Source organism: Phalacrocorax aristotelis, chromosome 15 (genome assembly GCF_949628215.1).
Source record: "Phalacrocorax aristotelis chromosome 15, bGulAri2.1, whole genome shotgun sequence".
In the NCBI taxonomy this organism is placed as follows: domain Eukaryota; kingdom Metazoa; phylum Chordata; class Aves; order Suliformes; family Phalacrocoracidae; genus Phalacrocorax; species Phalacrocorax aristotelis.
In genome coordinates, this window is record NC_134290.1 from 4,339,292 (window position 1) to 4,363,301 (window position 24,010).

The 24,010-nt window shown below is 51.0% G+C and overlaps 1 protein-coding gene across 3 annotated transcripts; it reads left to right on the plus strand.

Annotated features, from left to right (window-relative positions):
• Positions 1 to 888: 888 nt before the first annotated feature.
• Positions 889 to 23,701, plus strand: EWSR1 (EWS RNA binding protein 1). 3 transcript variants are annotated; one of them, XM_075110829.1, is made up of 17 exons: positions 893 to 1,047; positions 4,149 to 4,185; positions 4,435 to 4,486; positions 6,801 to 6,924; positions 12,280 to 12,466; positions 13,860 to 14,027; positions 14,786 to 15,000; positions 15,528 to 15,708; positions 18,544 to 18,581; positions 19,113 to 19,145; positions 20,017 to 20,135; positions 20,749 to 20,878; positions 21,316 to 21,438; positions 21,552 to 21,729; positions 22,134 to 22,231; positions 22,725 to 22,995; positions 23,253 to 23,701. In XM_075110829.1, exons 1-17 carry the CDS (start codon positions 1,035 to 1,037, stop codon positions 23,290 to 23,292), a joined length of 2,007 nt encoding a protein of 668 aa, XP_074966930.1. In that variant the 5' UTR covers positions 893 to 1,034; the 3' UTR covers positions 23,293 to 23,701. The 3 variants fall into 3 exon arrangements, with proteins under 3 accessions (XP_074966932.1, XP_074966930.1, XP_074966931.1); XM_075110830.1 differs by having other exon boundaries at positions 18,547 to 18,581; XM_075110831.1 differs by lacking the exons at positions 18,544 to 18,581; positions 19,113 to 19,145; positions 20,017 to 20,135; ... (4 more) ...; positions 22,725 to 22,995; positions 23,253 to 23,701 and adding an exon at positions 17,310 to 17,658 and having other exon boundaries at positions 889 to 1,047.
• The last annotated feature ends 309 nt before the right edge of the window (positions 23,702 to 24,010 follow it).

Genomic DNA, 24,010 nt, shown 5'->3' on the forward strand with positions numbered 1-24,010 from the left:
CGTGCCACCCATGAGACACCACCCACACCATGGCACCCATGGGACATGATACCCACAACACACCACCCCTGGAACACCCACCCCCTCCACATCACCCACAGGACTCCCACCCATGCCACACAGGCGTTGCAGGACACACCACAGCCTCCCAGCACCCACTGGGGCACAGGAGGCTGGGTGCCTGCGGGGGGGGGGGGGGGGTTGTGTGCAGCAGGGCCCGCAGGCGGCAGCAGGCAGGGTGCACAGGGTGCTGGCGGGGGGACGTGGGGGGGGGGGGGGGGCTGCTGCTGGGGACAGGGACACCCCGGGAGTGCCGGGGCTGTCCCTGCGGTGGCCCTGTATCCCCACCGCGGTCTCATGGGACAATATTGCCAGCAGCTGGGGTGGCGTGACATCACACGTGTTGTCACTGCGTCATGCTCGCATCGTGACGTTGCGTGGGCAGGCCGTAATGCCAGGTGCAGCGTGGGATCTTGCACAACACCCGGGCTGGCCCGCAGTGTCACTCGCTAGCATGTGACGTGTGACACCTTGTGATGTCACGCGCAGCCCGTGGCATCACTTGCAGGAGCGTGATGTCAGGTGATGCCAGATGACACCACGGCACGGCGCGTGACGTCAGGAGCGACCTCGCGCACGGCCCGCGTGACGCCGGGCGATGACATCACGCCGCAGCCCAGCCCCGCCCCGCCCCCTCTCCTCTCCGGCTTCCGGCCCGAACGGCTCTTGCGCGACGGTCCCTAATGGCCGCAGGCCCTACCATCCCGCGGCCCGGCGGGGGGGGTGAGCGCCCAGCGCCGCGGGAGAACTGCCGTCCGAAGTGACGGCCACCTCGGTGCGGGGCAGGTCCCTGTTCTTCGCTAAGGTTGGCAACCGCCGGCGGGGCAGGCCGAGGGGAGCCCTCCGTGCGCGGCCACTCGCGGCACTCCCCGTCCGCCTCCGTGGTACGTCCCGCCGGGGCCGGGCGCCGCGTGCGCAGTGCGGGGCGGCGGCGGCGGCCGGACGTTGGGAGCGCGGAGGAGGAAGGCGAGAAAATGGCGTCGACGGGTGAGCGGGGCCGGGGGGGGGGGGGGGCGGAGGGAGTCGGGCCCGCCTGGGGCTCCGCGGGGACCGCCTCGGCGGGAGCGGCTGAGACCGGGCCGGCCTCCTGCAACCGCCGCCCGTCAGAGGGGCTGGGGCTGTCGGCGGCGCCGCCGCCAGACAGGGGAGAGGGGCGGGAGGAGCGCCTTGGGGCCCGGCCGCGGCCCTGCCATGGCGGGGTGAGGCGAGGCGGGCCCGGCTCCCCCGGCGCTACGGGACGGGCTCCCTCCCGGCTGGGCTGCGGGCTTCGCGGCCCTGCCGGCCCCCCCGCCTGCCCCGCTGCCCCCGGCTCCGTTCCGCCCGCCGGGCCCGGTCCCTCCGGTGCCCCTGGGGTTGCAGTGCCCGGGTTCTCCCTCCCAGGTGTTTGCCAAAGCCTTGTTTGCAACCGTGGATCCCCGGTGCTCCAGCCCCAGAAGATTCTCTGAGTTACGCTCTGAATTCAGGGGACCCCTGTCCTTTCCGAAGCTTTCCTCCGTGCTTTTCTGGTGGCTATTCAGGACCGTTTCTGGTGCAAATATAATTTCGTTTAATAAAACCGGTGAAGCATCGTAGAAGGAAACGTGATTTTTGCACGAGGGCTCCAGCTGGATGCGAATAGGTCAAAACTGAGACTTAGCAGCCACGGCAACATCAGCCTTAAAGTAGCCTTAAAGCCCAGCAGCCAAAAGTCGGACCTCTCCGCAAAGTGTCACAAGCTGTGTAGTGTGACATCTGGAAACGTGGTTTGTTTTTTTTCTTTTAAAGAAAAAAAGCTACTAAAGGAATACGTGCCAATGGAATTGTCAAAATGGGGTTTAAAAGTACAGCCGTCTTTCCGCTTAATACATGGAAATGTTCTTCTGTGGGAGCTGCTATTTTTGGCTGCACTATTGTGCTCTTGAGCCTTGTGAAAGAGAAGGATGAAGATTAATTTCCCACTGGAAATAAAGTCTCAGAGACGGTTTTAACTGAATGAACCATAATATTTTTTTAACATTTTGGCATTAATCTAAATTCAAGCAAATTATAAGAGTGGGGGTTAACAGAGGGAAATTGCATATTCAACACCTAAATCCTACAAAGGGGAAAATGTCACGTCTGGGTAGGGCTGGGGAAGGCTGTCAGAGGGGATGTATGATGGGTGTTTAATTGAAGGCGGCGTGCATAGCTCCAGGCCCCAGCAGCTCCTCCCAGGTGTGGCAGGTCGCTGGGGGTCTGCCATGGAGGGATGAAGGTCGGGGAGGTCCATGTTCAGCAGTCTGGCCATTTTTTAACAGCCTGGAGGACCATGGTAACCCAAAGGAGTGCAGAAAATGAGAATTAAATGAGGAGTATGGAGGGTTTGGTGGCTGGAGGGTGAACAGGCTTTGAAAAGAGGAGGGTATAGGGCAAAATGGGGAGGATGGAGGAGCACTGGTAGGAGACAGTGGGAGAGGGAAGATGGGTGAGGGGGAATGGGCGTTAATGGTTTTTAACACTCAGGATTTAGCAGAGCCATGTGTAGACTGAAAAAAAAAAAAAGAGCAGTGACCCTGAATTTAACAAGCTAAATTTTTCAATATTAAACATGACAACTTGTAAGGAAAGCAGGAGCGGTGCCAGAGTAGTTTAACAACTTGTGCGGTGCGTCTCAGGAGTGTGGAAGCCTTTGGATAGCAGTTCAGCATCTCTTTATTGCACATGGTATTTTGATCATCTTCCTTGTGTACTTGTACCGATTCCTGTGCTCTGAGGCAAGGTTGAAGGAGTTAATATCTGTCAAAAATCACTACCAGAGTCACTGAGCTTCCTTTCCTTGTCCATCAGCATGCACCCCAGGGTCTGAGCTCCGGTATCAGCGGAGGGAAGTGCAAAGGAGGAAAAGCTGTAAGCTCATGTGGAGAGGCTAGGAGGGGGAGAGGAAAGCTTTATTAGCAATGGATCCACGGCCTCAAGAAACAGAAGGTTCAGGTTTATGAAAAGAGTATTTTCAAAATAATTCCCGGTGCTCCCATCACCTTCAGTTGTGAACAAAGTGATGAAGGTGTTAAAGCAGTCCTTAAAACCTAGGCTTAACTGAAGGCTGTAGGAAGTTGTCAGCCAGGTTCCTCAAATTCATTAGTTAGTTTTCTAAGGGAGATCAGTGTACCCCGAGGCGCAGTCGTGACAGAAGCACCAAAACCTCTTCCGGCACAGGACTGTCCAGCTCTGCCTGAGAAAAGCCCTACTAATGTCCAGCTTCTGCCTCCAGCTCAGTCAGATGCCGTGGCCTGAGTGGCAGATGCAAGCAAGGTCTGCGCACATTCCTCATCCCCGTCCTTAGGACTTTTGTGGTCCTGGGAGAGCTGGAATCTGGCTGGCAAGGTCTGGTCTGAGTGATGGATTCATCGTTCACTCTAGAAGTTTGGATGGGAACTGGAGTTGCTTGGTGACTTTTGAGGGAAAGCGTACATTTAGGAGCTGTAATCATTTCAAATATAGCCCTGTAATTGCCATGCAGACGCATTTTCCATTCCTGCCAGCAGACCAGTTCAGCGTAGACTTTTCTGCTTGGATTTTCAGGATTTCAGTTCTTTGGATCAGGGTGTTGGTGTGGATCGGGGCTTTGAGGAAGGAATTACTGCTAGCTGCCCATCTCGAACCTTGCAAAGGGACAAGTGTTAGAACTTTCCAGCCATTTGTTTGTGTCCTTGAAAGTTAAATTGAAAGAGTGAAGTGTGGTGGTTTCTACAGACCCCAAAGCTTGCAACCTGGCCCTTTGAAACTGGGGAGGGCGTTTCTAAGTGTCAGCCCCAGTGTTTCCTTTGTTCCAAAACAAAACACCCTCCTGCCAGCCCCTTTGGGTGTCATCCAAGGTGGCAGTTAAAGCAGGGTCATTTGAGATCAAAGTTGCTGCTGCTGCAAACAGCAGTAACAATGAAGGGAAGAGAGGTTTTGTTTCCTTCAAAAAGAGTGAAAAAGTGCATTTACCTTACACTCTTTTGAAACTGGATTTCCAGCGGTTTATTGCACTTCTTTCAAGCTGCAGGAGGAAATTCCAGCTGCCGTGCTCTTACACTGTTAATTTTGTTAAGCCTTTGTCAACCTTTTTTTCCTTTTTTTTCTTGTAGATTATAGTACCTATAGCCAAGCTGCAGCTCAGCAGGGGTAAGTAGCATTATGGCCTTATCCTCTCTGTTTTAAAAAGATGTAATATAAGTATATAATAATTGTGGTTTAGCCTTAACTCAGGTATGTTTGTAAATCCTGTGGTTTTCCTTTAGCTTTTAGATTTTGTACTGCCATAGCATTTCAGCAGAAATAATTCAGATATGTGAAAATTGTCTTGTGATACATGTTTTGCGCAAGTCAGAAATACGGGGATGCATTATAAACCTCTTTAAATTCATTTTACAGCTACAGCGCGTATGCACCTCAGCCAGCTCAAGGGTATGCACAGACCACCCAGGTAAAGCACAGGACGGTTTTATAATTGCTGCTGAATCATGTGTCTTCCAGTAAACTACATGGGGCTCTGCTGGCCGTGAAAAACGCTGAGCAGCGAAGTCAAAATCTGTCATTAAAAGTTGTCTTGTAGCTTCCCACACAGCCCGAAGTGCCTTCTTAAAGTAAAACCAACCTACACGTCAAGGAGCCTCAACAGTCCCCTTCTTTGTTAATATATCTGAGCCTAAGGTGGTTGTTGTCAAGAGGGTTATAAAAGCCTAATTCTCAGTGTACGTTTGACACCACAGAGTAGGAGAGAAAAGCCTGAAAAAAAAAGGGGGTGGGAGGAAATTGCTATTTGTAAGATTGCAGCAGTTGGTCAAAGTAGGAGCAGGGAATAGATTTTTTTTTTCATGGAGGTATTGTTGCTAAAGCCATTAATATTCTCAGTTGGCTAGACTGCAAAATGATGATGATCTTAAAGAGATGAATTAAAACATGCTTACTTTTAATCGTTAGAATACAAGTTACTAAAAACGCATTTGTATACACACTCCAAGTATGTTTTCAAAGGTAGACTTTTGTCCTCAAAAAGTAGTGTAGGTTAATCTTCTCCTGCCTTTCCAGAAAGGTTTTTCAGGAGAAAATCCTGCCTCCCAAGAGTATGCCTGTATTATGGAGACAAAAACGACCACGTTGTCATGTTGGAGCCTTAGTGAGAAGTGTTAGATCAGTTAATTCTGTTCGTGGCAACAGGTTGGCTTTGGTGCTGCAGGGCTGAGCAGGAGCTACCTTTGCCTGCTCAGGTTGCCTGTGCCACGCTGCCGGCTGCTGCCTGCACTGGCCGGTCCAGGGCAGGTGAGGCTGCATGAAAACACTGCCCTCGCTCGTTCCCGTGGCAGGTTACGAAGGTCCTTTGTGAGAAATAATCGGTGTTACGGGAGGAACGCAGGTTGAGTCTTGGCCTTTGGGTAGGCTTAAGCGAAGGTAACGGTAACTTTTATTTTGATTTAGTATTTTGAGGCAGAACAATTGCAAGAACTGCTACCAAATGCGCAGGTTACAGATGTAACCAGGACAAGTGTAAGCAGACTGGCAAGTGTAAGAACAGAAGGCCTCAACAACATCCTCTGACATGAGACTGAAGCAACTCACCAACTAAACTCAGCTGCAGGCAAATAGCTGTGTTTCCTGCCTCTTGATGTAGTGAGCTTCCACAGACGGTGATGTAATCAATCTGGTCAAGGCTTTTCTACTGTTGTTTAAGATCTGTGGCTTGAGTTCAGGTTGGCTGGCTGACGAGTAACACAGGCTTAGATCCCAAAAGGTGTTTAAGTTCCAGGCTCCCACAGGAGTCAGTAAATCCCTTTGAGAATCTGGATGTTAAGGCTGTCTTCATGTCGCTCTTTGAACTGTAACTAGAGTTTTATCCTAAACCAAACTGCTGGCCGCACAAAGCTGTTGGAAGTTGGCTGGTGCCTGAAGCCTGAGCTGGCCGGTCTGTGGCACAGGGCTGAGGTAGCTCTTCAGCTGGTGAAACTGCAGCGCCAGCAGCTCTGCGCTAATCCAGCCACACTGTGCTGCCGATGGGATCGCCATGGCTGAGGAGTTGCTTTGCAGTGCTGTCTTCAGGATTGAGCCAGACGATGGGCAGAAGCAGTCCTTTAGTGATAGTCTAGACTTGAAAATGAGCTCCAGGGAAGGTGCGAGTTGAGAGCTGATCTCTTGCTGAATGCAGAGGCACTGGGGCGGGAGTAGCTGCAACCGGGATAATTTGGTGATGGCAAGTCCTTGGATGCCTGCATAAACTCTATTTTTTTGAGCTGTTGCCCAGTGGACACAAATATTCAGAACTTCATTGAAACCTTAAATAGGTTTCTTCTAGTGAACACTAAAGCAGTTTTCTGCTGAAGTAACTGACTACTTGTCCTTCATGCAGTCCTGCCCTCTGAGTAGTCCCACTCCCTGAGCTTCAGGTTAGCCCTCAGGAGGTACCTGTGAGTGTTGATGGGTGCCCAGGCGACTACGAGGAGCTGGATTCTTTCATGTCTTGCTTTACGTAGAGCAGTGGTGTGTTGTGAAAATGTAAGAGGCTGCCCCTCTGGTCCTGGCATTGAAAAACTGCATTTGTAACTTCATTACAGATCTGAACTGAAATTTGCAGTAGCGCCCAAACTCTCACAGTAGCCTTGGCTTGACTCTGATTGCTTTCAGTACATCAGGTAACACAGATCCCCCAGTCTGTGTACATCGCTGAAACAGTCTGTGTGTGTATCTCTGCAACACCTACGAGTCACTTCTGTTCATGAATTAAATTTGTATCATCTTTGGAGCAGACATATGGGCAACAGAGTTACGGAACCTATGGACAACCCACCGACGTCAGCTACACACAGCCCCAGACGACTGCGACGTACGGGCAGACTGCGTATGCAACATCCTACGGGCAGCCTCCTGCCGGTAAGAACCCCCGTGCCTGCAAGGTTTGGCTTATCCTGGGGAGAGAGCTGAGCTCAAGTCTGCGTTGGGGAACTCTGGCCCAAACCACGCTGAATTACTCTGGGCAGCTCTGATATGGAAGGGGCTTCCTTCCTCAAGAGCCTGATCTCAGTGAAGGGCAGTTTAAAATGATGCAAAGATGCAGGTGGGCTGAGAAGTAAACAAACATGCCCATTTAATTTTTCAGGGAACATTTTGGGTGCTGGTTCATGCAGTGGAACTAAGCGTGGCTGCAGAGTGTACTGTGCTTAGAGCAAAGCAAGCGCAAGCGGCGCGGCAGCACTCCCTGGGAGCGTGTGCTCTGGCTGCTCTTGAGCACTGGTGTCCTTCGGTTGCCTGAAAATCAAATCGGTGGAAGTGATGTATACCTGTTCTGGTAGCATACCCTCTACTTTTTGCCTTGTGCTTCCCGCAGTAGAAGGAACCAGTACAGGTTTGACTCTCCTGCTCACTCTTGCATGGAAAATGCTGTCTCATCCTGTCTAAACTTGTGGTGTTAATGCTTTAGATGTCACTTGGTTTTAGCGCTAGAACCATCCAGCATCAGAGTGTGCACACACAGTGACAGGAAGAATTCACTAGGCTGCAGCGCTCTTTGCCATCTCCACATCACTGTAAAGTCTCCGAGTGGCACACTTTATGGATAAAACCCCCCGAGCCCTAATGGCAGCCATGCCAAGACGTTTCAGGTGAATCTAACTCCATTGTCCTACTGTTTCCTAAACACTAAACAGCCTGGTTGGACACGGCTGGGTGTCCTGACCTCCACATTTGCACGTTCCATGTTGTCTTTGGATTTCCAGTGCAGACACATATATCATGTGTTCGTGAACGCGCTGTAAACGTCCAACGTGTGCTTTCTGAACCAGAGTTTTGTACATAAAAGTGTCTCGATGTCTGAAAGAAACTATTGAGACATTGTCCAGTTCTGGTACATTTGGATTGAATATTCAGGAGGCTTTGAAAAAGAAAATGGATTTTTCTCCAAGTAACACCTGGGGTGCTGTTTTCTGCTGATTCAGCCCTTGCTATGAGAGACGTTATAAATGTCCGTTAGAGTGGGAGCTTTCTTAAATACTTCCCAAAGCAATGGAATACCAGGGCAGACGGGCGGTGGGGTATCTGGCTACAGAAGCCACTGGGGAATGCTTCACAAGGAAGAGGTGGAGAGAAGATGTTACCCTGTAGTCTACCCAGTTATACGGCACTTTAAAATATCAAACATCTTTACAGGGATGAGGAAAATTTCTGTCCAGCAGTTAGCGCGTGTCCTGCAGAATGAGAGCCAGTACCCTTTAGCCAGTGTCACTGCAGGCTATCTACAGGTTTTTTTCCTTTTGTTTAAAAATGTATGAACATAAATTGGCAGCCAAAAGGATTTGAGGACTTCCAAAATCCCTTTCTTAGAAATGTTTGAGTCCCTTGATCTTTACTATGGACTCCAGTCCCACAAGGGCCACAGAAAGCTGCACCACTCAGGTGTTTTCTTGTCCCTTAAGGGTATATTGCTGGAGGAATAATAATATCAGCCACCTTTTCTGCACAGCTTCTTAGTGTTTGTTGGGGTTTTTTTAGGCAAAAAGCTTCTTTTTCTTTTCATCACAACAACAAAAAAAAAAGAAGTGGTCAAACAAAAGATCGTATCAACCTTCAAGTATGATTTGCCTCAGTCTGCATGGCATTGGTCTGTGGCAGGACTGTTGATGTTACTCTCCAGGCAGAGTGCCAGGTTGTATTTATGCTTCCTACACCTGCCTCTCCTTGAGGAGCCAGAGCTGTGCAAATGAGACTGATAGTGCCTAAAGCCCATTTCCTTCTCTCAGTCTCTGCCTTTCGTACTAAATAAAGCCTGGGGTGTTGCCTGGGGCATACGTCTTTATGCCCTAAGAGACATTGTGTTTTTACAGTTGAATCTCAGTTTATTTTTCCTAGGCATCGCCTTTTTGGAGCAGGGAAATGTCTTCAATTACTTTAAAGCAAAGTGCCTTTTTTTGTCTTAACAGCCTGTTTTTGGAGTAAGATGCCATTGTGGTTCAGGGACAATCAAATCCTGTGGAGATACACCCTCTTGGGACTCTGCAGGAACGGCAAAGGCGGTTACTCTGCATGGCCTCAGAGCCTCACACGAGGGCTTTTAGCCTGCCTGGGGACCTTTCCATCCCAAGCACTCTGCCATCCCGCCTTGCACTGACTCCAGGGCCACCGATGTGAGAGTTACTGCCCAGGCTGCGCTTCTTCCCTCGCCGGGGCTGTGGGAGAAGGTGTCTTGGAGTCACCTCATCGGTTTGTTACAGAGAAGAGGGGTTCAGGAGCCCGTAGGCTCCTCTGCAGCTCCCCGGATGCAACTGGATTAGGGGGCTAATCGGCACCATCAGATCTGTGGTCGTGGTTTGCTCTTTAATCACTGCGGTGTATAAGCGTGAATTACAAGAGTATATGAAGAGCTGCATCTGTTCGGGTGTTGTTTGGGGGCAAAGGCATAATTTCAAATGTTCAAGTATGCATTTCCTTTAGGTAGCTAACTGGGAATTACTCTCTAAAGAGACAGCCAGCCCCCACTGCTCTTTTTACCTGTGAAATTTAGGGTTACATATATTTCAAGTTTCTGATGTATTTAGCATTTGAAATGAACACACCCAGAGTTGTCTTGGCTGCCACAATGATCTGTTAACCAAAACAGAGCAGAGAGAGGGTAGCCTCTGCATCCCCTTCTCCAGACCCTCACTGGTAGAAGAGACACACACCAAACAGGAGTTGGCTCTCTTTGGGCAGACAGACCCCCAGGTAGCTTGTAATACTGCTCGCATCAGAGAGGAGCCTTCAAAAACTGCTGCGAGCTGAGAGGAAGCCTGCTTATATCAGAATAAATCTCTCTGAATCCAGTGTTTTCAGTTGATGTTCTCTGAGGGCCAAATCCTGCAAACTTCCCCTCCAGCTGAAGAATTCCTAGACTTCAATAAGGGTTTTGCTTGCAGGCTTGGATACTTTGAGAGGAAACGGAGCCACGTAACTGGACTTCTTAAGCAGGTTATCTAAGTTGGTCTGTTACCTTCTTACCGTATCTGTTCTGCAGGCTCACCGTTTATCGTACTGACTGGTGGGGGAGGAGGGAGAAGTGATGTAATGTAAGTGCCCCCTCAAAAATACAGCTCTTTAGGATTATTTTCAGAGTACCTAAACCAAGTTGTTGAAATGAAAATTGAGACCAGCGGGATGTTAAATCACAGCCTTTTCTTTCTTTGGTACAAACCCTTCCTGCTGAGCGCGCTCGCACAAGGGAAATGCTCCACCTAGAGCTGAAGCATTAAAATTCAGGATATTTCTTTCCCTTCCCTTTTATTCTATTGACTGTGCAGAGCCAGGTGCTAGCAAACCTGCTTGCTTGATTGATTTGAGGGGTTAGTGCTGCCAGTAACAGTACCAAGAAAGGGGACCCAGATGCGGGAGGACCGCCCTGCAGCTCTGAGTCTGGCCAGATCAGCCAAGGGCAAGGCTGTGGCTTCAGCAGCCCTTACTGCAGGCTGTACTTAGGCAAACAGCAGGCTTTTTTAGTAAGTGGTCAGGCTTCAGCCGGTTCAAATAAGGATTTCTTTAAGTTCTGGTGTCGGTGCTCTATGGAAATACTGTGGTGGCTGACATTTAAGTGTTTGGACTGTATAAATTTGTCCAAGGCTTTAAAAATCAAGCTTAATTTAATGCCATTTGGCATCATCCCATTCACCCTGCTCAGCAACACTCAGAAGAGGACTTCGCTTTTCAGAGAACTTCTCAGCAAAAAGGAATAATAATCATGAAAACTCATTTGCTAGCGATTCATGCAAATTGTTTCCTGGTGGGAGATGAGCTTGCTCTCTCGCTTTCACATTTCCAGGTGGGCAGCCCTGCGGTATGGAAGCCAGCCTGTGGCGTTCAGCAGGAGGGTGGTAGCGTGACAAGCATGGAGGGCCCAGGGCAGGAGGAATGAGGCCTGTGGGAGCTTTTAGTCTAGCTGTTGCAGGTGACAAGAGTGGACAGGCATTTCTCCCTTTCTTGAGGATCCTGAGGCTAACCAGAAAATTCAAGATTGTCACTTGGGATGGAAAGCTGAAGTTTGTGGGTTTTAACTAATGCGCTGTGCAAACTTCCTCCTCTCACTTCTCTTCCTCTTTACTCGCTGATTCAGAGAGCCATTGGGAAGGGTTCTGATTCTGTAGGAGGGACAGCAAGATGTGGAAGTACTGTGGTGCTTCAGGAGGGCACGCTATATCCTCCTGGAAGTATATTTGTTTTGCAAATTAGGGAATTGAAATAAAAAGCTACAGCACAATCGACCTAAAATGCTGTATAATTTGAGGGAATAGTGTGTCACAGGTGTCCTATGTTTATTAAAAATAAGAAGCGGTGGAGAAGCTGTTACCTTAATTGATTGATGTAAGCCCCCATTTCATAATTTGAAAAGCTGCTCGCAAGGTTCCTAACTGTAAAAAGCCACCATGTTAATGCTGGGTTTATAGTTCACCTTTGCGACAAGCCAAATGGCCGGCTAAATTATACAGCGGTGGCTGCTGGAAGGAGTAATTTAAATTGAGCTGTTTGGGGATCTTGGATATTCTTGTAAAATTGCTCAGAAATAAATGTATGATCTCTAGGCTTTTTACCTAAAGCAAACTGAAATCCTAAGAAACGGGAATGTACATAAAATACCGGGAGCTGCCTTATTTGTGTTTTTGACCTTTCTCTTAAGTTAAAGCAAATGTAAAGTGCTTTTCTTTTGTTTCCAGAATTACTGATTTAAAATAAGACTTGGTAAATGGCTCAAAAAGACTTGTCAAGTCAGCCTGGTGCCATTTTGTGCTTTTACTTTTCAAAACAGCTGAAAGGATGGGACCATGCTTCTTGAATCGATTGGATTTCTTTTACTTCAGGGCTAACAGAAGCTTTGTTTAGTCTTTCTGTGTTCAGAAGATGCTGCATGCCTCGGCTTGCCCTGCATGCGCTTTATTACATTAGCAGTGAGCTTTGGGAGCTGTAAACAAACAGCCCTTGGATGCTGATTGAAGGATGGATTCCAGAAAGCTCCTCAGAGCATGATTTTTGGACGGTGAGGATAGAGCTGGGGCTGTAGGCTGCGGCTTCCCAGGGCAGGGGGTTTCTCCAAGGAAGGCAAAGGGGCGGCATCGGTTAGTTCATAATTTTTGGGTTATCTGTGATATTTTTGCAGCGGTGAAATCTGTGCTGTACCTGAGGTTTGATAAACTGTCAGCAGAAGCGCAATAGTCCGAACCGTTATGAGTGAAGGCTGGCATCCTGACCTGATGAGGCTGTTGTCTGTTCTAGGTTACACCACCCCAACTGCCCCCCCAGCGTACAGTCAGCCTGTCCAGGGGTACGGCACAGCCGCCTACGATACTAACACCGCTACGGTTACCACCACCCAGGCTTCCTACGCAGCACCATCCGCTTACGGCACTCAGCCCGCCTACCCAGCCTACGGGCAGCAGCCAGCAGCATCTGCTCCCGCAAGGTAACGTCTGGTTCCTCTCCTCCCCCTAAGGCCGTGTTTGCTCTGCTGTTGGGGGGGGGCCCCAGCATGCCGCCAGCTGAACTGGGGCCCACTGGTTTTGCTTACACCTTGTCTCTGACTGTTGTGCTTGAGCTTTTCTCTCGTTGCGTCCAATCCCATCGTGTTTCAGGGCTGGGGGAAGCCGCGTAGGTAGGTTCTGCTCTGGCACGGTGAGTCAGCGCTGCTGGGAGATGAGGAGAGCAACCAAGCAGCAAAAATGGGCTCTTGACTCACAAAGTAGAACAGAAAACAGACCAGCCTGAGCTGAGCTTGAGTCACAGGGTCAGGCAGGATACTGTTACGTACTGTGACTTCTGGAGTGGATGCACATGCTGTAGACAACTTCCTTTTTAAATCACTTGTGTCTGGGCACTGTCAATAGTATATTTAGTTTAATTGTTTGCTCAGGATATGAAAGATTTAGATAATGGAAACTGGTTTAGCACTGAGTAAAAACTGCCTTATTCGTTCACCTGATGTTTGTAGCAACCACTCCAGTAAGGAGAGGCAGAGCTTGGCACAGCTCTGTCTGTGTCTGTCAGATTACACTTGTAAGTATGAATCCTGACATCATTTAAAATCTCTTTTTTTCCAGCTTGTACAACAAAAGTAGCTTAACTCTTTACTCTGCCCTGGTAAACAGTTAGAGATTACCGACAGTATGGGACAAATATAAAAAAAGGGGACATGCGAGTCACTTGCAAAAGGGTTCTCCTTATTTTCAGGCCTTGAGAGTTAGTACTAAACACAGAATCATAAAATCATTTGGGTTGGAAGGGACCTTTAAAGGTCATCTAGTCCAACCCCCAACATCCTTTCGCTTTCATCGGATAACGTATGTGGGGCAATATCTGCTCACACTGGATTCTAAACCAAACAATGGTGCATTTAACCGACGACGTTTCTGGCTGCTTTTGTGCCGATTGTTGCCAAGCGTTGTGCAAAACCAGCTTGAGCGGAGGGGCAGTGCTGCTGACCGCTCTCCTGGCCGTTTCACATCTGCAGCTCAATTCTAGAGCCAAAGTCTAAATCCCTCGCCTTTGCTTTCGTAACAGCAGTTGGTGAACAGAAGCTGTGGTACTCCATGCTCTCTGTTCAGGATGCTGCCCGGGCCTTTCCTGTGGCAGGAGAGTGTGCAAATGCCCGGTCAGCAGGTGCTAAAATGTTTAGTGTGCAATGAGCATATATTAGCTGCTGCCAAAGTGACTTGACTCCGATGCGATGCCAGCTCATAATGTTACTCAAAGCAATAGGTAGTGCCGTTCTGTTTTGGGGTGGGATCTGAGTGCCTTCGCTGCTACCCGAGGTGGGAGTTTGTACCAATATTTCCTTCTTGTTTGATATTGCTCCGTAGACCCCAGGATGGCAGCAAACCAGCAGAGACCAGCCAGCCGCAGTCCAGTACGACAGGCTACAGCCAGCCCAGCCTAGGGTATGGACAGAGCAACTACAGCTATCCTCAGGTGCCTGCCAGCTACCCGATGCAGCCAGTCACTGCGCCTCCCTCCTATCCTCCTACCAGGTAACTCTCGCAGTGGGCTAAGCCTTGTGCAGCTGGCCTGGGAGCTGCCAGGTTAGCTTGAGCAAAAGGGATTTTCTCAAGGGATTTTCAATGGACAGATATAAAAGGAGGTTTGATGTCCTGGGAGGAGTGAGGTGTGGTTCTTGTTGGTGTACTTCTTGTTGTAAGGAAGATGCGGCTGTGACTGAGTGCATAAGTGTCTCTGTGCACATGCCTGCACAAGGTGTAACGATGACAAATGTTTTCATGACATTTCCTAGACATGGAGTGTGTTACAGTGACCTTTTGCTGCCTCCTTACACATGGCTTTGACAAGGGGCTCACCTCTTCCCCTCAGATATCTTTAATATGCTGATGCTGACTTCTACAGTGTATGTTTGAAATTCTCAAAGCCTGAGATGCGTGAGAGGTGGCTGTTTTATTAACCATCAGCTGAAAATATTTCAGTGCCAAGGCAGAAGGGAGACCATAACTTGCATTGCCACTGATTCTTGCCCTGGCACTTCTTTCTGCCTCTTTCGAGAGGTATGAATAAATTGTGAACAGTCGGATGGATTTTGCTTTTAGCAGCCTACCAGCTTTTTTTTGTCTCCTGCCAGCAGACTAGCCTCCACAGGATGACTTCACCTTTTTAAATGGTTTCCAACAGTACATCTTATAATTGCATTACCTTCTTGCGTGAGCCACTTCTGCAGCCTAATGTGCATTGCTGGTGAATTGGCTCGTCTTTCCACCTTCTCAACGCTTTTGTCTTCCAGCTATTCCTCCACGCAGCCAAGCAGTTACGATCAGAGCACTTACTCCCAGCAGAGCACCTACGGGCAACAGAGCACCTACGGACAACAGACTAGCTATGGCCAGCAAAGCAGCTATGGGCAGCAGCCGCCGCCGACCAGTTACCCACCCCAGACCGGATCCTACAGCCAGGCCCCAAGCCAGTACAGCCAGCAGAGCAGCAGCTACGGCCAACAGAGTGAGTGCGCTTAGCAGAGCTGTGTGGTCGTGGAGGAAAGGGTCAGTCTCCCTGGCCTTGCAGGGTGGGCTGTCTCTGAAGGAGACTTAGCGTTACTTTGCGTCTAAAGCCTGCAGCTGAGTTGAAGGGAGAGCCTACCGTAGCTGGGTTTTGCCCTTTCTCACTGGAAAATGGCTTGCCTGGTGCAGTGGCAAATCATGATGCTCCTCTCAGCACGGTGAAGGTGGCCAGGTGGTTGAAAAGCATAGAAGCACAAAATACTGCTGAGGGTGGAGTGGGCAAGGCTTGGTGTAAACAATTCTCTTTGGCAAGGTGGCAGTTCCCGTTCCATACTGGTAGGGCCTAGGGTAAAGCTCAGTCCTGCAAATGGAAAGCGGTGTGCCTCTCCCTCGATTAACGCTGTTGCTGTAAGTGCTGTAGCAAGTGATCGGTGCTGAAGGCAGGTAAAAGGGCTTAAAAAGGGAACAGGCAGCTTCAACCCACTCTCACCTGCAGCTCCCTAATACATTTGTTACAAACTTCCTCAGGCTCATTCCGTCAGGACCATCCTAGCAGCATGAACGTATACGGACAGGAATCCGGAGGCTTTTCAGGCCCGGGAGAGAATCGGAATATGAGCGGCCCTGATAGCCGGGGCAGGGGAAGAGGGGGATATGATCGTGGAGGCATGAGCAGAGGTGGGCGGGGAGGAGGACGCGGTGGAATGGGGTAAGAGCAAATCTTTTCTCCTTTTATCTAATTCTGTTTCACCCGTAGGATTTGAAATGGAAAGAAGGGACTGAAAGGTTGACATTCCCAACGGTACTTCCATGGAGAACGTATCTGTAGCCGCATTGCTTCTAATCCATGGAAATGTTATCCTAGGGGAAATAGGAGCAGGACCTGTTTGATTTTTTTTTTGTCCTGCAGCTGGTTGGGCCCCGGGGGGAATTAGGGGTATTGCCAAACCCAGAACTTTCAGCTCCCTTCGTGGTCGTGCAGAGGTGAAATCCTCTGTGGGGTTTAACAGTAACTCCGGATCGAACACACACAAACCTTCCGCCAGGTCCAGGAGTCACTCCCTGTGCCTCAGTAGTGGGGATCTTGACAGCTCAGGTATGTACAAGGCAGAAGCCTCTTGTCAGCCCTATGTTATGCCGTCAGCCTCTCCACCTTAGCGGTAGCACGTGGAGCTACCTGCGTAAGAGTGTGCCGGGGGGGGCAGATTGCTGCTGTTAAGCCATGACTCTGAGTGGCCAGAACACTTAGAGCGTGGTTGGAGTGTGAAGAAAGACCCCAAGAAAGGACAGAGATCTGGCTTGACTCCCAGGACTGCTCCCCCTCGGAGCTTTCAGGTGGTCTAAATCAGTTTGGCCATGTTTGATGGCAAAATCTGGTTTGGTAAACCGATGCCGTCAAGTCCGCAGCGTGTCTCCCTGTCCGTGATGTTTGTTTCACTAGAGGTGAGGAAGGAGGACTAATCCCAAAGGCTCCTAAGAGAAGGAAAACCGTAGCTTTGTGTGTGTTCCATCCCTTCACACCGTCGCTCAGAGCTATGCAGAGTGTCCCTAGGTGCACACCGGAGATGTGGCAGGGGATGCGCAGTGCTAGCCCCAGTGCTTGGCGGGGCAGCCAGCATCGCAGCTTCTCCTCGATAGACAACTTCTGAAGGTGTTTCACAACCTGGTGGCAACCAGGGTTTGGCAAGTGATAGTCCCATTCTGCATAGCTCTGTCGAAATAAATTGAAGTGGCATGAAATCTTTATCGGAGAAATACAACCACCGGTGTGTGGAAACAGAAGAAAAAGACTGGCTTGTGTGGGAACACATCTGGCTTGAATTGGCTCAAGAGGAACAGAGTTCCGTGGTTCTGCATAAAGATTTCACCCATGATGTATTTATCTCTAATGGTTTAAAGTAGATGTAGACACTTGAAACGTCTATCATCACATCTTAAAATTTCTAGCCCCTTTGGAGCTTTTCATGCAAAAGATTTGTCATCTGTCTCTGATTGCACACCCTAATCCGAGTTTAAATTGCGTGCGTAGCAATTTCCACCTGACTAGACCATTACAAAGGGTCCCCTGCTTTATGGACGTAGACTTTCTGCTGTCCATAGAAAAGGTGGCCTTCCTATGAGCGCCAAGGGGCAGGTAGGGGAACTCGGCCCTTCTTATCATGCTGTGGTGATGGATTTCAGTGTCTCCGGCAGGTAAGGAGCTCGATGTTATTAACGTGCCCTTTTTCATTGACTCAATTATTTTATATTTTCATTGGCTGTTAAACATGGAAACTTTTTAACATGCTTTGTCGCATTTATATGCTACAGGTTACAAAGTGAGAGCCTTGTATACACTTCAATACTTAAAAAGTACCCGTACTCAGTTCTCAGCCGGCAGCATAATGAAAAGTGGGACTAGACACGGTGTCCATATGGAGAGGAAAAATATACATAGAATATTTTTAACCAAATGTATTCATTGTATAAATGGAATCCTTCTGTAACTTTGGTAACTGCATACTTGTTGTTTGGTAATAAAACCAGAGGAGGTATACTACTTTAGAATTGTGTAACGTTAAAAAGTGTAAACGTATGTGTTTGAAAAGAGAGACATTACGTAAATGGTGTGTACTTTAACAAAAGGAGGCAAAGCTGCATGCAACAGCTTGAAACTGTGTATTGACGACTTTCTTTTTTCCGGTATTAGAGGTGCAATACTTGCTAGAAAATAGGCGGTGCTCTCCCTCCTCTGCTCGTCTCCTTCCAAACAGCTTTTTGGCTCTCCAAAAAGAGCAAGAAACATCAAAATCCTTTTCAGGTGGCATTTTCCTAATTAACCAGCGCTTGAAAGCAGTCTTAGCCGAAGGCTTCAGCCAAAGCTTTTGACAAAAGCTGTGGCCGTGAGTTTGCATTGGTGTGCGCCGAAATCTTCCGTTCTGGTCTGTGTCCACAAAGCTGCACCCCAGGCCTTCGAGCCCCCGCTGTATTCTGTAAGTTCTCCCTCCACAGAGACTTGTTAAATTCAGTAGTGACCTGAATGTATGGCTTTATACCGAGGTTTTTAGCGGAAATGTCATCTGAACTCTGTTGTAGGTATCGCGTATGGTTGTCTCCTACCTTTTTAACTGTTAATGTCAGGGACCTGCGGGCTCGTTTCGCTCTCATGCTGCGAGAGGCTGAGGGTGCACCTTTGTGTACACACAGAGGGGAGGGAGTTGACCAGTAAACGACCTCACGATTTCTCTGAAGCAAAAGCCCAATTTATAACGCTCGAAAACACTTCTTTTGCCAAGTATTGCACTGATAATACCCGTACAAGTAACGCAAGGGTACCGACAGCAAAGTGGTGTCTAAAACCAGACAAGCGAGGTTGCGTATATGTAAAGGAAATTTGAGCGAGCTGCCCTGAAGAAAGGCATAGTGCCGAGATGAGAGAGAGAGAGACAGATGCATTGTTTGGAGATGTTTAGCCAGTGCCCTTCTTCCCAGTGAGCCGCAGAGGCTCAGAGCGGTACTGGCTTTGTAAAGGGAAAGGCCTTCATTTCTTCGTTTATCCCCCCAGCAGCGCTGGAGAGCGAGGTGGCTTCAATAAGCCTGGTGGTAAGTTTTTGAGCATTACAATGGATAGTGTTAAAAAAAAAAAAAAATTGCAGTCAGTTTTTAGAACAAAGTGTAATTTTTATTAGTTTAAGTGGTTAAAATGACATATGCAAACAAGACTGTAATGGGTACTGCCGGCAATGCCTAGGGGTATGCGGTTACAGGACACAGGGTAACTTGGAAGAATTGAGCAACCACTTCTGTAATTTGGGGAAAATAAATGGTTTGGATTTAATAAATTTTTTGTAAAGTAACTTTATTAATGATCGTAAAATTGATTGGCCTGGTAAAGCATTAAAAAAAAAAAACAACCAACGTGTAATAGTGGTTAATGGTTTGAAAGGCTGCTAAAAATAGCAAACCGATCACCAAGTAAAAGGTGCATTGCTGATGTTTTTGCAATGCAGGTCAATTTGAGTTTAACCGGCACCACGAATGGTGGTTATAAGTAGATAGTATTTTGTGTGTCGGTTCTTCAGCCTGCAAGGCGTGCACTAACACAATTTCTTATGATTCTTTCCCGACTGGCAGGACACATGGAAGAAGGACCGGACCTTGATTTAGGTAATTGCCAATAACTGCTCAGGCTCTCTCCTGGGCTCACAAAATCGGGGCTTCGGTGCTAGTTCTCTGCTCCGGACGAGGGCTGTGGCCATGGGAGCTGTAGCCGCACGGAGTGCCCTTCTGCCGGAGCACGAGGGTGCTCTGCCATTTGGAGGCTCTTTCTGGCCATTTCATTTGTTTCTTGATTCCCCATTCATTCGTCAGAACAGCTGGACTGGTGAAAAACCGCACGTGTTTGTGAGACTCTTGCCCTTCTCCGCAGGAGCTAGGGGGGATTTGGGGGGAGCTGGTTGGATCTGCGGCTGGTCGCTTCAGCTGAAAGCTCGTTTCAGGCAGTCTTAGCCTGGAGCTTGTATGGGCTGCTCCAGTAGCCTCCTCCTGTGCCACCCCTGGCCTGTCGCCATGCGGCTCTTTCCTTCCTGTTGCACAGGCGTGTCTGGAAGTTATGCGTCAGCCTTCCAGGATCGGCACTTTGCTGCGGAAAGGAGAGCTGGAGGGGGTGGGTGTCCATGTGCAGTAGCCCAAAGGACACAATGGTCCTCCTTGCATCTCATCTCAGATGTCTCCCGTTGTAACCAAGCAGTTTAACCGTGGGGTTCTCCTCGTGCTGGGTGTCTGGCCGTGGCAGGAGAAGCAGCTGGCCGGAGGCAGGCCAGCTCGGCAGCAGCTGAGCCCAGACCTGCCTGCCTTTGTGCAGGAGGTGGCAGAGCGTCCCCGCTCTCAGTGCCTGGGTTTTCGGGTCACTTTGTAAATGCGCTCATTGAGAGCGAAGCCACAGCTGGCTGAGGGGATGACGTGATGAAAAGTTACTCGGATGTGTTGTATCGCTGCCTTTCGTCTCCCTGCAATGACACCGTGAATTATCTCCTAGGCCCACCTATGGACCCAGATGAGGACTCGGACAACAGTTCAGTTTATGTGCAGGGACTCAATGATAATGTGACCCTGGAGGATCTAGCAGATTTCTTCAAACAGTGCGGTGTTGTCAAGGTGAGAAGGAGTGCGTGTGCGCAGGTGGGCCTCCAGCTGGTAGGGCGCAGGGGAAGGGGATTGCCCACCTCCTCCCTGCCGCACATTGCTCCTCTCCGCTCAGCCTTTCATTTCCTGGAGCTGGTAGGTCTCTGGCTGGTTGGGCAGTAGGATGACCGCAGCCCGGCGCTGACCCGTAGCTCAGGCTTTCCCAAAGAACCTTTGCAGGTTTTGTCCCTCAACAGCACAATTAGACTTGCAGAAGCACCGGTGCTTACAGCGTGGAGGAAGGGGTGCCTCTGTGGATCTGCTGCTGGTGGGGCGTGTGACAGCGTGAGGGGTCAGGGTGGTGGTGGGGAGAGCAGAGGAGGATGTGGCGAGGCTGCAGCCTGTTTTTTGCCCGGCAAGGTGGACACAGGAGGGACCTGTCAGGCCAGGCAGCGCTGTTCTGGGCTGGTTCCTTCATTTGTTGGGTTGTCTGGGCAGTAGCTGCCCCCCACAGTAAGCCAGAGGGGCCCTTTCTTCTGCCACGGAGTTGCCAAAATGAGGCTCGGCTGTCTCAAGTTGAAAGCAGAGCAGAGGAGAGTAAATCCCCGCTCAGCTTATGGGGAGACGTGACATTTTGCTGTCCTAGATGAACAAGAGGACTGGACAGCCTATGATAAACCTCTACATCGACAAAGAAACCGGCAAACCTAAAGGAGATGCCACGGTATCTTATGATGACCCATCTACCGCCAAAACAGCTGTTGAATGGTTTGATGGTGAGTGTGCGGGGGGTCTTTTGGGATGGAATCGCGTTATTCTTGATTTCAGAACTAAATTCTTGTCTGAGAGAAGTCAGTCGGCATTTCTGTCCTCGGCGCGTGGAGGATTGTCATTGTTCCAGGCTAGCTCTAGGCAGTCAAGCCTTTGCCTCAGAGGTTCCTGGTTTTAACAAGAACAGATGAGTGTGGTGCTTGGGTTGTGGTTGCCCTCAGCTGCCCAGGCCCCTCTCACCTGTGGTCTCCTGTAGTGGGAGCTTACCTCAGTCCCACGAGTGGAATTTTGCCCTTCTGCTGTATTTGACGCTTGGGTTAAACTTCCCCTGTGATTAATGGCTCGGTGCAGCTGTGTATCCTTTGGAAGGCTGTGTGTGATCCTAGAGTCCAGTGGATGCTCACAGCCCAAAGTGACGCTCTTGCCCATGTGTTCCTCCTAGGGAAGGATTTCCAGGGGAGCAAGCTCAAGGTTACCCTCGCGCGGAAAAAGGGCCCGATGAACAGCATGCGAGGGGGGATGCCCCCACGCGAGCAGCGGGGAATGCCTCCCCCGCTCCGCGGAGGTAATGTCCAGCCCCCCAAAGGGCACGGCCAGGGCTGTGACGCCTGCCGAGCCGCACCCCATCCTCCAGCCGGTGGCCGGTGCCTCCTGGCATTAACGGAGCCTTCCTTACAGGTCCAGGGGGGCCCGGAGGCCCAGGGGGACCTGGCGGCCCGAGCGGCCCCATGGGCCGGGTGGGAGGCAGAGGTGGAGACAGAGGTGGCTTCTCCTCAAGAGGACCGCGGGGATCTAGGGGAAACCCCTCTGGCGGGAGCGTCCAGCACCGAGCTGGCGACTGGCAGTGTCCCAATCCGTAAGTATCCCGTGCTGCCGGCAGCTTCGCACGTCACGGGAGCTCCACGCGAGCCTGGCACCTCTGTGGTCCCTCCCGCCTGGTGATGACAGCCCTCTCTCGCCTCAGAGCGCCAGGGGGCCCTTTTGTCCAAGGTGCTGGCCAGGAGAAACGGGCCTTTCTTAAAAGAACTTGCTGGGCCTTCCAGGGAAGTTCCTTTCTCCCATCCAGAGCAGGGAGGGAGGGCTGGTGTCGCTGCCAGGGAGCTGCAGCTGAAGGACCATCCCGGCTGATGTGCTCCGGGTCCTGCTGACCCGCCTTCATGTCTCCTCTCCCTGTGCTCTCTTAACGGCCAGGCAGCGCTTCTGAGGGTTGCTTAGCCAGGAATGCCTTCCTGGCCTTTCCTAACTGGTGTTTTTACCCAGGGGATGCGGAAACCAGAACTTTGCCTGGAGAACAGAGTGCAACCAGTGCAAGGCTCCTAAACCAGAAGGGTTTCTTCCACCCCCTTTCCCCCCTCCAGGTATGTGGGTGGTAGAGTTGACAGCGGGACGGGAAGTACCTGGCTTTCTGCCCCAAGCCTGGTTCAGGGCTGCTCCGGGAGCGGCTGTTTCCAGCCCCTGGGGCCTCATACCTCCTTGAACTGCAACGTGGAGGCTGGGACGACTCTGCCCTCTGTTCCTCCGGTGCTTTCCAGCTCTTCCCGAGCTGCCAAGGCGCTTCCTTGGGGCTGTCTTCAGCACTTTGCTTCCCCGAAGCACCGCTGTCACCTCGTTAGGTAGAGCCCTCTTAATGAGCCCTGGCTCTCGAGGGGAAGCTGGGTGAGGCGTCCCTGCTGTGCTCCCCTGCAGAGTCAGTTGCCCTCGGGGTTCCCAACCGCTCCCAGACCTCCTGTTTTTAGTGACTGAGCTGGATGTGCCGGGTTCATCGGGACAGGGTTTTGAGAGGCCGGAGGAGCATCGGAGCAGGCTGGCTCTGTTCTCGGGATGCTCCGAGAGTCTTCTCCTCTCTCCCAGGCGGAGACCGCAGCAGAGGCGGCCCCGGGGGGATGCGAGGTGGGCGAGGAGGTGGCCTCATGGACCGTGGGGGACCCGGCGGCATGTTCAGAGGTGGCCGTGGCGGAGACAGAGGTGGATTCAGAGGAGGCCGGGGTATGGATCGAGGTGGCTACGGAGGAGGCGGACGGCGAGGAGGAGGAGGACCCGGGGGTCCCCCAGGACCCCTGATGGAGCAGATGGGAGGCGGAGGCAGAGGTGGACGGCGCGGAGGACCGGGAAAGATGGACAAGTACGGCCAGAGAGCGGGTGGGGGGGCCGAGGCTCTGCTGGGGAGGGGGCAAACCCTGATGGGCGAGCCGGAGGCACTTTGGTCACGGGGGTGGGGTGGCACCGGGGCCCCACTCCTTCCCCCTGTCACCCAGGTTGGGAGTAGGTGGAGGGGTGCAGGGGTGCAGGAGCATGTGGGGAGGGGGGCGAGGAGCCTTCCCTGTCTGGGGGGGGACCCTGGGGTGTGGTGACTGACCCAGCCTCTCCCTCCCTTCGCAGGGGCGAGCACCGCCAGGAGCGCAGAGACCGGCCCTACTAGAGATGGACCCCGCAGAGCTGCATTTACTACCAGATTTATTTTTTAAACCAGAAAATGTTTTAAATTTATAATTCCATATTTATAATGTTGGCCACAACATTATGATTATTCCTTGTCTGTACTTTAGTATTTTTCACCGTTTGTGGAGAAACATTAAAACCAAGTTCAACGGTCGCGTGATGAGTTATCTTTTTTTTTTTTTTTTAACTTTTGCCCCCCGCCCCCCCCCCCCCCTTACAAACGGTTGTTTAACAAAAAACGAACCCATGGCCCCCCCGGCTCGTGAGCATGCTGCGCGCGGATCCGGGGCGGCGGCGGACTGTAACCGTGTTCGTGCTTGTGATGGTTTTTTTTTGTTTGTTTTGTTTTTTCTCTTTTTTAAATAAAATTCCCGATGTTTAGAACCGAACCACTTCTGGCTTCTCTTGAGCTGGGGGGGGGGGGGCGGGGAGGGCCGGGGTCGATCCCACACTTTCAGGGGTCCCCCCCACAGCCCCGCAGGGCTCCGGCTGGGGCAGGGGCTGGATGCGACTCCAGCCCCGTGGGGGGAGCCGGGGCCCCGCGAAGCCCCCGGGGGGTGCGGTAACCCGGGGGGGGGCGGGGGGGGGGCGGCTGGGCTGCCCCGGGCCTCAGTTTCCCCATCTCCGCTGCCGGGGAAGGGCCTGATCCTGGCACACCCTCACCCCCGCGGCAGAGTGGGAGCCCCGGCTAGGGGCGG